This window comes from Lycorma delicatula, chromosome 7, assembly GCF_047948215.1.
Source record: "Lycorma delicatula isolate Av1 chromosome 7, ASM4794821v1, whole genome shotgun sequence".
Taxonomy (NCBI): domain Eukaryota; kingdom Metazoa; phylum Arthropoda; class Insecta; order Hemiptera; family Fulgoridae; genus Lycorma; species Lycorma delicatula.
This window is the reverse complement of record NC_134461.1, coordinates 48152561-48166873: the sequence shown is the minus strand read 5'-3', so window position 1 is coordinate 48166873 and position 14313 is coordinate 48152561. Positions and strand designations below refer to the sequence as shown.

At 32.0% G+C, this 14313-nt stretch overlaps 1 protein-coding gene across 1 annotated transcript in view; it reads left to right on the top strand.

The window, feature by feature from the left end:
• LOC142328028 (uncharacterized) overlaps positions 1-14313 on the top strand; it is a 378778-nt gene that overhangs the window by 317612 nt on the left and 46853 nt on the right. The window contains exon 5 of the mRNA XM_075371472.1: positions 12576-12605. Within this exon, the coding sequence (XP_075227587.1) occupies positions 12576-12605 (30 nt within the window). The remainder of the gene's footprint in view (positions 1-12575; positions 12606-14313) is intronic.

Below are 14313 nucleotides of genomic sequence, written 5' to 3'. Positions count from 1 at the left end.
GTCGAGACCTCCTACACTAGCCTGACTAGGTGTTACCTAATTTTCAGGACTATCCAGGTCAACCTATTTGGTCCTGAGAATATTGCCGATGAATCGGGCTACACCTTTCCAGCTGCTCAAATTACGGAGCATCATCGCAACCACATTGTGGTGGCGCAATGCTCCGAGATCCTCCTCTAGTCTCCCTCGATCTGCCACCCACCGATCACATTTGAAGAAGGTATGTTCAGCGCCGTCCCGTACACCGGGGCAATAGAGGCAGTCGGGGGACGGTGCTTTCTCTATGACAAGAAGGTAAGCGCGAAGTGCCCATGAACCGTTAAAAATTGGGTCATGTAGTACTTCAGCACTCCATGCCGCTGCTCCGTCCACAGTCTGACTACAGGGATAAGCCTTGCGGTTCATCGTCCTCTGTCTCGTGGTCTCAGGTCTCTTGCCATGCGAGGAACGTGCGAGTGCGTTCCTCGTTGGCAATGGTCCCCCGGTCTTCGCCTGCCCGTCACCTCCTGTAGGTCACTTGGTGCTCCCTTGCCAAAATAGCAATGGGTATGACGCCGGCGACCACCATAATAATAATAGTCGCCAGGCAATAATAATAATAGTAACAATAATAATCTTTATTCCACAAAATAAACAGATTACAAGTGAAAATAAAATTATTTACAGTTATAAATTTTTAATACATAAGCTTAATAGACATACAACTAAACAATATAAAATAGAAGTAAAATAATTAATTAACGTTTATCACAAAATCTTGTGGAACTAGGTTCTAGGTACGCTCTTTAGTAATAACTGTGTCGGAAGTTACCATTCATTATTTTTCAATGAGTAAAATAATAAATAAATCATTTATTGAATAATGGTTAACTGTGGAACTCCAAGTGGATTTCAACACTAGTTACACAATATATGTCTTGCAGAACTAAAATTTCAGCTAGTGACAAGATTACATATACAGACAAATAACTCAAAGCCATAAATACAATACATGAATACAGTGATAAAATTGAAAATTAAATTAATCCTAGATAAAATTGAAAGAAAAATAATAACAAAAATAAAGATAATAAAAATAAAATAAATATGTAACTTTTAGTCATCGATTCCACTCAGAATCACAGGCCAATCAATTAAAAAAAATCTCTACATCTTCAATTGACAAAAACCAATCATAAATTAGTAGTGAAAACCTTTTAGAATCTTCTATGAATTTAAAATCCCTTGGTAAGCGATTAAACTGTTTTGGACTTAGTATGGATAACAACATTTAAATGATTCTTAACCTAGGAGGAACTAGTCTATCCGCAAAGGCTTTGTAACTAAAGTACCAAGGATACTATCCTGTTTACAGTTTTTATAATACGTCATTAGTATTCTATAGAAATATGTATAACGCAGTAGCAAATCTTAAGATCTCTGAATAATGGGAAGGATTCATGTCGTCTACTTTACCCAGTATTATATGGAAAGTTTAATCACATTAAACTTTTTTTTTATCCTTTTTTTAAATCATTACAAGAGCAACCGGTAACTGCCTAAAAGACGTTGCCTCGGTCGGCCCCAAGTGACGTGGCGTTGACTAGCCCACCCTGTCACCAATCCATAACCCGACCTCCCATCGGGGTCCCTTCCGGTTCATAGGAACATCCCTATTACTGCTTCTGGATGCCATGATTCCCCTTCCCGAAAGGGTTACCCTTCCCGTTCCTACTTCCTAGTTGGGGTCCGAGTATGCACCCCACGCAAATCCCCCAAACAGCGCCCCACACACCTTGACCGTCCCTAATGCGTCATCGGAGTGTCCCGACCCAACCACTCTTGCGTGTGGTTGAACCAAGTCGTTCTCAGCAGAAGGGCTACCTCCCTGGCCCTATACGGTTACACGCTTCCAGACGCTTTTGAAGCCTTCCTCCCCGTATATAAATATACATATATATATATATATATATGTATATATATATATATATATATATATATATATATACATTTATTTATTTTTTAATCACATTAAACTATAACGATTGATCCTTACGTTTTGTAATCCCGTATTGTTTCATTATTCATTTCTCTGTAATCGGATATCGGTTAGATATGAAATTTTTATTTTTCTCACGTTACAAAAAATTCATTTATCATTATCATTACTCGGCAGCTGTTACAGACTGTCATCCAGGATAAATGGAATACACAGGACTTAATTTCCGCTAGAGTTTCTCTTCTTCAAGACAATTATAAAAATTCACATTTATTTATAATTTCGGGAGAACAGTAGATATTTAACTGTGCAAAAAAATTGATTATTAATCCTATGATAGAATATTAACAGACTGAATACTTTTAGAATAAGACAAATTTTATTATTCACAGAGAAATACTTAAATATGTTACAATCATCAATTATGGGACTATCTTTAAATAGGTCAATTTTCCTTCTGATACTGTGCATATATAATGTTTATGTTAAGGTAGGAATGTTTCTCTACACCTGTGTATTGTTCTTTTATATCAATTTTCTACTATTTTTATTATTATAAATGAATTGTGACACTTAAAATCAATAAGAAGTCTCTAGGGTTAATAATAAATTTCTAATATCGCAAAAATTTATTAAACAGGGCTTTAAACTTATAATAATTTCCTTTTGTTTTTGTTTTTCTTAATTCATGACACTTTTCTGGAAATTAAATAATTTAACAAAAATAAATTGAGTGTCTAAAAATATTGTACTGTATCTAATAACATATAAACCGTAAATACGTAAAGTTCCTATGTCTTCTATACTAATACTATACACAGTTGGACTTAGTATTAATGTACTTTTTTGAATCTTAATCTCGAGTTTAAAAATTTGATATTTTAAGTGCGGGTCCCATTCATCACCCTTTTTTCTTGATCCTTAAAAGTTAATTTATTGACAATTATTTACTTCAATAAGGTGACCCAATTTGGTGCAATGTTATTTCTCAAGGCTAAAAAAACTATAATGATAACTAAAAAACAAAGAAATATGTTCACACACGAATTTTAGGGCATACGAAGAAATCTTACCAAAACCAGATGACATTTTGATTTTCATAGACTTTTTCCAATTTCGAGATTATGTGCAGGCTCTAGAAAAATACTAGCTCCTACTTAGGTTGAGGTAAAATTATTGTTATGTAAATATTGATTCTGAACTGTAATATTATCAGGGGGTGTTTTTAGTTTCTTTACGATTCTTAAAAAGTAGCTATTAAAAATATCCGAAACCTTTTGAACTTTACTATCTGGCTATTTATCTCAACTTTAATTCCATCTGTTTCATATGTTTTATCCTTTTTACATATTAACGGATCAATTAGTTTCCTTTGTTCGTTACTATTACCAATGTTATTAATAAAGAAGTTTCTAAAATGTAATTCTTTAGCCTTCCTTATATCATAGATAAATCTATTCCTGTACCTACTGCACAGGAAGACTACTGTTCCTACTGTATCTTTATCTTAAGATAAAGATTTATTTTAGATAAATCTTTATGTAAATTATATGGTTGATTTTTAACTTTTTTAAACAATAATTTTTTTCCTTTTAATTCAATTTAATAAATTATCCGGTACCCAGGGTTTAATTATGAATTTAGTTTTTTTTTTTAATATTTTCGTTTTTCAGAGAATACTTATAAAAGTTCATACAATAGCTCAAAAGCTCTGTTTACGTCTTTTTCATTAAATACTTTATTCCAGACACTAGTTGATCTCATGTTTAATCCTAATTAAATTAATAATAATATATTGATATACATTGTTACATTCCGAGTTTAATTTATATATAATAAGATTTTTAATATCACTCCAGACAAGTATAATGGTCTGTGATGCCAGCACGTGCGACATCAGCAAAAACAATTTGTACATTTCTTTGAATTGCTTACATTTAATGAAAATATGATCTGTACAAGTGTTTGAATCCATCCGCTTTGAGATGTTGACCAGAGACTCCATATTATTCGAATAAAGCAAAAATTTATATTTATTAACAATATCTTTATCCTCTAAAAGATTCAAATTTTCTATATCTTACAAGCATAGTTATAGGCTTACTACTGTGGATATCTAAGAAATTACGTAACTCATTAATAAATATCTCCGCTACCGACTAGAGATATCTATTAAAAACAATAATATTACAAAAATAATTATCATCAGACAAAGATAAAGAACCTAGCCATCAGCCGATAAAAGCTGGTCTCATCGATCTTGACTGGAATGTCATTTTGCACGTACGCTACTACACCTCCCTCCAGCTCTATATGTTTGTTACATTTGGCATAAAGATTATAACCATCAGTTTCATAATTATATAATTAATCCATATTTCAGTTAATGCTATTATTTTAGGAAATAACTCTAAAACAATAATTTAATTTAAGAATAAATCAAAATTTTTACGATATATTTTCATTAATTAAAAATAAATATTTATCCTCGTAAAAGAAAAAAAGTAAATAATAATAAAAATTTTAACAAAGTACTATTTAAATTTATTGGCATCATCAACCGAAGTAAGAACAATTACAGGAGCACCATCACTTCTATTATTTATTCTATACTATTATTTGTTCGTTATGTTATGCTACTGTTTTTGTATTGCTTGAGGATTATCATTGGGTGGTCCTCTTTCACGTGACGGCCAGTCATACGACTCGCATATATCTTCATTGTAAAAGCTGATTGTAATAAAGGAATTCACCAAAAAATAAAAAAAATGAAAATAATGTTGCTAATTTCAAAAACTGAAAATTTTAGACGTAATGGATTAATACAAAGATATTACTGAATCTGAAAATATGATATATAAAATCTATGCAAATAACATAAACTTTGGTAGTATCTGATAACAAAAAATACGCCTTAAAATATTAATAATAAATTATAAATCGTTAGAATGTAATAAATAGTATTCCACAGTTACATTATTTAATACGAAACATAAAGAAAAAAATAAACAAACAAGGGGGTATTCCACAACCGAGAAAATATAAATGTATTTATACGTACAAATACGCGTTAAATAAGAAAAGGTGGGTTGTGTGAGCTGAACAGATAAAGTCGTATTTGCTAAATGTTCTCAGTGTGGAAACAACGTCAACTAAACTGATATTTACGTTCCTTTAAAACGCACACAAGCATTAACATCCTCTCTCACTGTAGGCTTATTTTTACCGTCTCCAATACACTTTCAGTCAAATACATTCACACACGCAATGTAATACTTGGTAGCTTTACCTTTGCTAGCTAAAGTTTGCTCATTATTAATACAAAGTAAGGCTATAGTACAAACTGGATATATATTCTTTCTGTAGTATTATTACAGCCTAAAGAGGCGTGGTTATATAGCAATATACGATTCCACACGCTATAAAGATGTAGTCAGTAAAAAATCGATATTCCAAAATTCTAAAGTATAACATTATCATTTGTTTTATTATAGAATCGTCTTAATAACACATCAGGACTAACTACGATAAAATTTCAATAACTGTATAAATTTAAAATTAATTTACTTTTTTAATATTTACAGGTGTTATAAATTATTTGTTTGTATGTTCTATTGTTGAGAAAGTCCATAAATGAAAACAGTATTTTAAACGTTTTATAAATTCCCGTCAATTCTTAAGTGACCACACGGAATTAATTCCATAATTAATTACGTGCATAATCAATAGCTTTTAAAAAATTTAATACCGATCGTTCGAGAAGGCGTAACTAGCTGAATTAACCGGTTATAATTCGTTTTACATCATTTTACCTAACAAATCACAAATTTTTTTACATCATAAAACAAATTTATATAGAAATTAAATATAATTCATATTTACCTTAAGTTTTTAAATAAAATAAATCTTTAATTTGTTCACTTTAACGAACAAATAGCTTAGAATTAAAATTTTTATCGTTATATTACACTTGTTAAATATTAGCAAATATTAGCTAAAATATACCGAAACATATATCTGAAAAAAAAAGATCTTATGAATCTGATACACATTAAGAAATATAGTAGTGTTTGTGAATATGTAACTCTTCACGCAAAAAATACTGAAACGATTAAGATGAAATTTTACAAGAAGGATAGTTATTATATCTTGAAGTAACATAAGACTATTACAGTTACGAAATTTTTCATCGTTTCAAGACAGTCGTGTTTTAATGACTTGCAGTAACAACCGGGTTACGTTAATTGCTGAAATTCAAACTTTTCTATAAAAAGTTCTTTTCATTTTAAAAAATTTAGGGTTCAAGTATAGAGGTAGAAGAACAATTGCTAACATCTACAGAAACCAAACTACAACACTAATAATTGAAGAACATAAGAAACAGTAATAAAAAAGGGAATCAGGCAATGATGTTCCCTATCATCATTACTTTTTAATATTTTTAATCTTTACATAGAACTAGCAGTTCAAGATGTTAAAGAACACATTAGATCCGGAGTAACAGTTCAAGGTGAAGAGATAAAGATGAGACAATTTGCTGATGGTACAGTAATTGTAGCTGAGAGTAAAAAGGAATTAGAAACAATGAATGGCATGGATGAAGTTTTAAACAAGAACTACCAATGAATATAAAAATAGGACGAGAAAAGATTATGGGGGTAGAAGAATTTTGTTACTTTGGATGTAGAATTACTAAAGATGATGAAGGAAGAGTGACATAAAATTCCAAATAGCACAGGCAAACCAGCTTTCAGTCAGAAATATAATTTGATTACATCAAAAAAAATTAATTTAAACATTGGGAAGGCATTATTGAAAATTTATGTTTGGAATGCAACTATATATGGAAGTGAAACCTGGACAATTCGATTACCAGAGAAGAAAAAATTAGAAACTTTGAAATGAGGGGGTTAAAAATCAGATGGGTGGATAAAGTGACAAATGAAGAGGTGTTGCAGCAAATTGATGAAAAAAGAAGCATTTGAAAAAAAATAGCTAAAAGAAGAGACAGACTTATAGGTCACTTCATATGCCATCCTGGAATAGTTGCTAAGATACTGGAGGGACAGGTAGATAGAAAAAATTGTGCAGCCAGGCAACATTTGAAATATGTAAAACAAATTGTTAGGGATGTTGGATGTATATATGTACTATGATGTGTATTTCGGTATACCCCCTAGATGGTATAGGGGGTATAACGAAATGAAACAACTGGCACTAGATAAGGAATCTTGGAAAGCTGCATCAAATCAGTCAAATAACTGTAGACAAAAAAATTTTTTTTTTCTTTGAACTTAATTGAATCTACCATCTGATACCTTCTTCTTTCACTTTTCTTCTTTCCATCTACTATTTACACAATTGCAGTCTTCAACAGACATTCTCTTTTCAACTAGTGTCCTAGATGATTCATCTTTTTTTTACATTTTAGCATTTTCCTTTCTTTTCCAATCCTTTGCAGCATTTTTACATTTCTTATTTTATCTTCTTATCTTTCTCAATATTCACATTTCAAGTAACTCTAATCTTCTTTCATCTTCCTTCATTTGTTTACATGTTTATTTAGGATTATAAAATACTGCACTTATGTATGTAGCATCTCGGAGGTACAATAAAAAATAAATATATTTTTATTGTACACTCAACTTTTTATTTTATAAAACATTGTTTATATTTCAATTCATAATAATTTTTCATAAATTGATAATAATATTAAAAAGTGTTTACACAATATTCCATTATTAAAAATCATATCTATTTATACATATGATAACAGATAACTTATGAATTTGACATATTTAATTCCAAATTGTGCACGCAATCCATAACTAGAATAATTAACAAAATTAACATAGTTTTATCTAAATAAATAGTGAAAGTGCTTAAATACATTCGGTCTTCAATTCAAAAACTTCATCCTTTAACTACTTTGTAAATGTTTGACAAAATGTAGTAAAAAGATTAATTTATGTCTAAAAAACAGTACTTTAGTCTATTATTATTGGTTTAGTATGTCAAATAGATCAGCTTTCCCCATTCTGCGGTAATCAATGTGTGATATATATATATATATATATATATATATATATATATATATAAATAAATAATTCCATACAGAATTGTAATATCATTTGCAAAATACCAGACATAAAAAAAATACACATATGTACATACTTGTATTTATATATTTATTAAATTATTACATGATGTTAATAGTTAATAGAAATAAAGTACCAAAACAAATGCATAATACACAACAGGAAAATATAAGAATCAGGTGTATACATTACAAAACAAAGCTAAATCATTAGAAGCGTGTTTAACTAAAACAATAATGTAAACTTTGCAATCATACAACAGTCAACAATGACATATGATAACAATGATATCAAGTTGCAACGTAGAATAACAAAACAGTAATTAAACAGTTATAATCTCAATACAGGATATCTTTAGTATAGTGTTACAATAACAAATAACATGTTAATAAACAACAGAGTAAAAATAAGCATGAAAATGTGGAGTTAACATTTACATATAAAAAGCAAACCCTATTCCTTTCTGAAATCTATTAAATACTTTAATCTAAATAATTAATAAAAATATATTGTCAGTTAAATCATTAATTTTATGATTAATGTAATTTTAATTAATTAATAAATTTTATTTATATTTTAAAGCCCTTTGTAGTTTTAACTTCTACACAGACTTTTATTACGGTATAATAAAAACCAGGATATCTTATATATATTTTATCAATTAAAAAGTTGTCTTTTAGATATGATGAAAGATAAGAAAATATAAAATATGTAAAAAAGAGAAGAATAATATTACAATAAAGTACATAAGAAAACATCAGCACCAAACTTTGTCCATTTAGTTCATCTACACTGATGGTGGAAAAAACCATTAATTTTTCCCAAAATCGTTTGCAGTACCAAATTCCAAAGTTTGATTCTTCAATAATCTTCAGTAAATGGATCGGTCCACTTACCTACTTCCTACTATGTCTAGAGGGAATTAGACGCCTACAATTTTTCTATGATACTTTTAACATTACGCATAGCCAAATTTAGTATTTAAACACACAGTACTTACATTCTGTATGCAGATGTCCATTGTACTTTTCAATAATAAATTCAATGCCTGAACAAAGTATAGATAGTGTTCAGCTAGTAGAAAAGCATCTTAACCCACCAGTAGCAAAAGAACAATAGGCCAGTTTCTTTTCATCTCTGAAAAATAAATTTACAACCGATTCATTAGTTTTCAATATGTTGTAGCTAATGTAGGCTATGTAAATTCAGAATTAAATCCTAATTTAATTAATTAAATATGATTATTACTTTAACGAATAGTAGTAAATTATACAATCAAAAGGTGGACACGTTCATGATTGTTCAAAATAAATACATTATTCAATTGTTACCTTCAGCTGAACTTTTTCTTTTTTTGCAAACATTAGTAATCAAGGATACATTTAAAATTTAATGTTACAAGTTTTCAAAGTGAATTTTGTGTGTATGTATGTGTTTGTAGAGGTGGAGGGGGATAAATGTGTTTTGAAGCCCGACGAGACAAGCAGATTGACGGCTGTGTACGGCGAATAGTACAAAGGTACTTAGAAGAAAGACGACTGCCTTACAGTTCAACGGATTCACAGCTCTCCTTTCGGTTCACGTGCGTGGTAACTCAAGGTTTAATACTTAGTCCGACATTATGAAACCTAGTGTTTGATGGGGTGCTCAAACTAAGGCATCCTAAAGGTGTTATACCGGTGTCTTGCTGACGATGTGGGATTGATAGTAAAGGCGAGGGGTTGTAGACGACGTAGCGACAGCGGCCAATGAAGCTATCAACCTAGTGCAGCACTGGATGATGAATAGGGATTTAACCTTGCCTCCTGAGAAAACATCATTCATCTGTGTGGCTGGCAGGCGTCCTCTTTCTCCGATCCAGGTCACGGTTGGCGGTACCGTAGATGGAGTCGGTGAAGTATTTTGTGGTATGGCTGGACCAACGGCGTACGATTTCCGTGCTCGTGCAAGAGACATCTGCTCGTGCAGGCGCGATGAGTAGGCTACTGGTCAACGTGGCCAACTTCCGGTCATTCAAATGGAAGTTGTACGACCATGTGATCAATTCTGTACTGCTATATGGGGTAGTTGTTTGATCGAAAACTCTGGGTTGTGATCGAAATCGGCGGGTACTGGAGAGTGTTCAGAGGCGGATTGCCCTCCGCATCGTTTAGGCATATCTTCAGTTTCGACTGAGGTAGTGTTAATCATTGCGGGCATCCCTCCATTTAAACTAGCCGGAATGAGGATTGGTATTATTGGAGGAGCTGACAAGAGTGATGTGCACAGGCAGTTGTTCAGAGAATGGCAGGTCTACTGGGATCTACCCCCCACGGGGCGATGGACATATAGTCTGATTCAGCAGGTCGAGCCTTAGGTCAACCGCACCTTTGTTGGTGTCACCTACTTTCTCCGTTAAAGCCACTACTGGCTAGGAACGGAAGGGCTGGTGTAGCGACCGGACACGCTACGAAGTGGGATCTTCTCCCGTCAGGGGGGAATCGAGGTGGTGTCACCTACTGGTTGACCCAATTTTTATCTGGCCATGGCGTGTATAACATACACGCCGTGGCCAGTAACATACATTATTTACATGCCAGGAGGAGAGCTGACGTCTCCTTTTGCCTTTCTTGCAGAGAGCTTGATACACCGGAACACGTCGTATTCGACTGTCGGACGTGAGCTGCTGAACATCGCTGCTGTGACTTGGTGACTGGGCCCCTGACAGTTGACACAATCATAGATTGTGTGTTATCAGGGGCAGAGAGGTTTTGTGCGGTAACTGTCTTTGTAAGACGGATACTCCAGCACAAATCCTGGGTTGATGGGGTGGTGAGAGGTTAAGGGACAGTTCCCTACGGAGCTGCCATTCGTCTGTGTTTGTACGGATGGGCAGCAGTGATGAGACACTTGGACTCGCGAAAAAGACAGAGAACCGGTGTTAGTGCCCTACACAGATGCTCTCACTAGAGGCATTGGCGTCAAGACCGAGTCCCGGCTTCTCGGGTGGGGTCCAAGAACGACATAGTCGGGATTGGATACTCTGCCCTAGGGCTTAGAGGCACGCAACGAAAAGATCTTACCGGCGGGCTGACCTCGGACTAGACTTATGGCCGGTGGACGGGGAGACCCGTTTGAGTAGACAACCCACTGGGAAGTGCTTTGCTTTGTTGTGGTTCCGGCCCGGGGGGATAGGGTGGAATAAAGAAAAAAAAGATCAATAGCACTTCTTAACATATAAAATACTTAATTTAGGGAAAATAACCCTAATTTGATTAAAGCAGTATTTTTTAAAACTTTGAATAATGCTATTCATTTTTTCTAAGAACTAGCATTTATTAAAGTAGTGCTATTTATGATGACTTTACGTAAGATTATATGCCGTTCGTATTCTTAAAAAAAATTATATTACAGGATTATAAACTAAAATTTTATTATTCATGCATAGTTATAAAAATTTATTCCATTTCCTCTGATTTCAAATAGAAAAGCTCGTAAAGTTTCTTGTAAATGAATAATTATCAAATATTTTTCACCACCTACCATGGAAATGAAAGTCTGAATTCAGTTAAAATATTTAATGTTATTAACAAAAAATATGTGAAAATATGGTAAGAATCAGGATTTTTGCGGAATTTAATATTCATTTATAAAAAATGTTCAATGCTAAATTTCAGATCAGAAGTGAAATGGTATTTTAATTAAGACCAGGTTTATATTATAGCCAAACTTTTTTTTCAATATAGTTTAAATTTTATTATATTAGTCTTACTCTTCCCCATTTATTTTGTCACTGATTGGTGCTACAGGAATTCCTCTCCTTAGGATAATACAATAAACTTGATAATTTAATTTGAAATTAAGAAAAAAAATTTTTTTCTATAACCGCTCTTTGTTAATTAGCATTTACTGGTTTAGTACAATGACAAATCATCACCACAAATAATTATCTGTATGGTTTTTTTTATTGATGAATTAATTCACTACAGGAGCTTTGAAATCTTGTACATGGGGATTTGGAAATGTAATTTTTTAACGTATATAAAATACCATGCCTGACTGTGATTCGAACCAGAAACCTCCGGACGAAAGGCTGAGCCGGTATCTCCATGTTGGAGTGGTAATTTATTTATTTTAAAATAATAAATACAATTGTTTTTAAATGAATTTTGTATCAATACTGTGTAATAATAGTTAATGATTTTGTAAACCTACTTCGATAAAGTGTGCCTTTATAAATCTTTAAGTTACAAGAAAGGTTTTTATTCAAATAAAACCAGAAAGAATCCATGTCGTTAAAATTACTTTTAAAAATCTGTAAAGGTTTTTTTTATCAATCTCCAATGCTTTAATTATTGCATTAAGTTATCTGTGATGTTAATTTCGTCTTTTGTAAGTATTCGTAATTAATACTGTATTGATAAAATGCTAAGATATAAATATTTCGAGAATAGTTCATTGTAGAATAGTTAATGAATCTTATTTTACACGTAATTAATTGTTTTTCTTCTTTTTTTTAGGAAAAATGGAGCTGGAATGTTTATCAAGTGGTAAGAGATGCGTCATTTGAGACTCATAATTAATATGTAATAAATTTTGCCAGTAACTTCAAATGAACAAAATAAATTTTGAACACTATATTTCGTTAAATAAAGGGGTTAAAATGAGCGTTATAAATATCAATTAATTATTAATCAATGTTAAGTTTTAGAGATAATGGATTCAGTGTTGTTTTCAGTAGAGGAGTATTGAGGAGGGTTTTCAATGCATCATGCTACTACTATAGCTGTACATATATATGTATGCAGAATACTGTAGGAGTACAGTATTTGGAAACATGTTATCACCCGGGAGAGTTGGCAAATTCTTCTTGATATATTGCCCCAAGGGTTGTATTGGAGTTCCCTAAATCATCCTCCCCACCAATTCAAACCGGCCGTCAATCCACCGCAACTTCCAGTACCCCACCATCACCCCCTCAACCGCCCCATCATACCCACACTCTTTCTCATGCCCCTTTAAATCATATTCTATCCCTATGCCCTATGCTAATTTTATTTCATCTCTTACAGTCATTTCTCATCTTAACCATAAACACAGAGATAAATATTATAAATAAACACTTCAAGAACGTTTTAAATTTATTTGGATTCGAATAATAGATGTAAATAACATGTTAAATAAATAATACTGGAAGGTTTTGAGTTTGTATTGATCGAATCGACTGCTGATAATTTGGTCGACAATAAAACAAAAACTGAATAATTTTTTTTTCAGAATAAGGGCAACATAAAAGATTTTAGTCGCAACAAAATTTAATTTTTTTTTTTAAATGCACAAAGTAATTACAAGCAATAGCTATACAGAATGAACTATTAAAAAACTGATTTCTAATTGGCTGGTAAGAAAATATTTATTGGGGAAAAAAGAATAATTCTTATATTTATAAGTTACAAAAACATTTACGCTACATTGATCAGTCTATATAAATCGTTAAATGTACACTACTGGCTTCTGATCAATTGAAACGATTCCCAGGCACCCTCTTAAAACTTCCCACAAGCTGTTTCTCATCTTTCTGATACCAACAGTCCAATAAGAGTGATATTACATTATGCTTAAAATAGTTCTTTATATAAATTCAGCCAATTTTTACATAAATTTAGGCACTTTTCGTACACATCATAAGCCTTTGCAAAATCATGTCCAAGAAATTTACCGCCATGCTACTGAATTAGTTATTTATTACCCCTGTTTCAAAGATCTCGTCATTAGTTTCAAAAAGTTTAGTACCCAAACAGAGTTTTGTAAATAGATAATAATTATGCATTCGACAAATGTACTGTAGTATTCAGTAGTTGCACTTCCGTAGTTTTTTGCATTTATAAATTTGACTGTTTTCTCGACTTAAGTCTCAATTCTGCTGACATAATCATCCTGCATTTAACTGTAACATGATTTTGGAAAAGCATAGGAAATGAAATCAAAAATCACGAAAGGATATTTATATAAATATTTTTCAAAATTATTTTTATTCATATATGTATATATATTTTTAAACGAATCCATCACTGACAATTGAGTGTTGGTTTTATTCCAACACAAAGGGAAAACAAATGACCATCTTCTACGAACTTCTGTCACCATTCTTTTATTGTCCTGTCATTCCAACGTTACTATTAAATATCGCACAATTCTTGAATTCCTCGGCAGAACTATCATCGAGTTGACAAGCATATCACAGTTACCGGGAGCAAC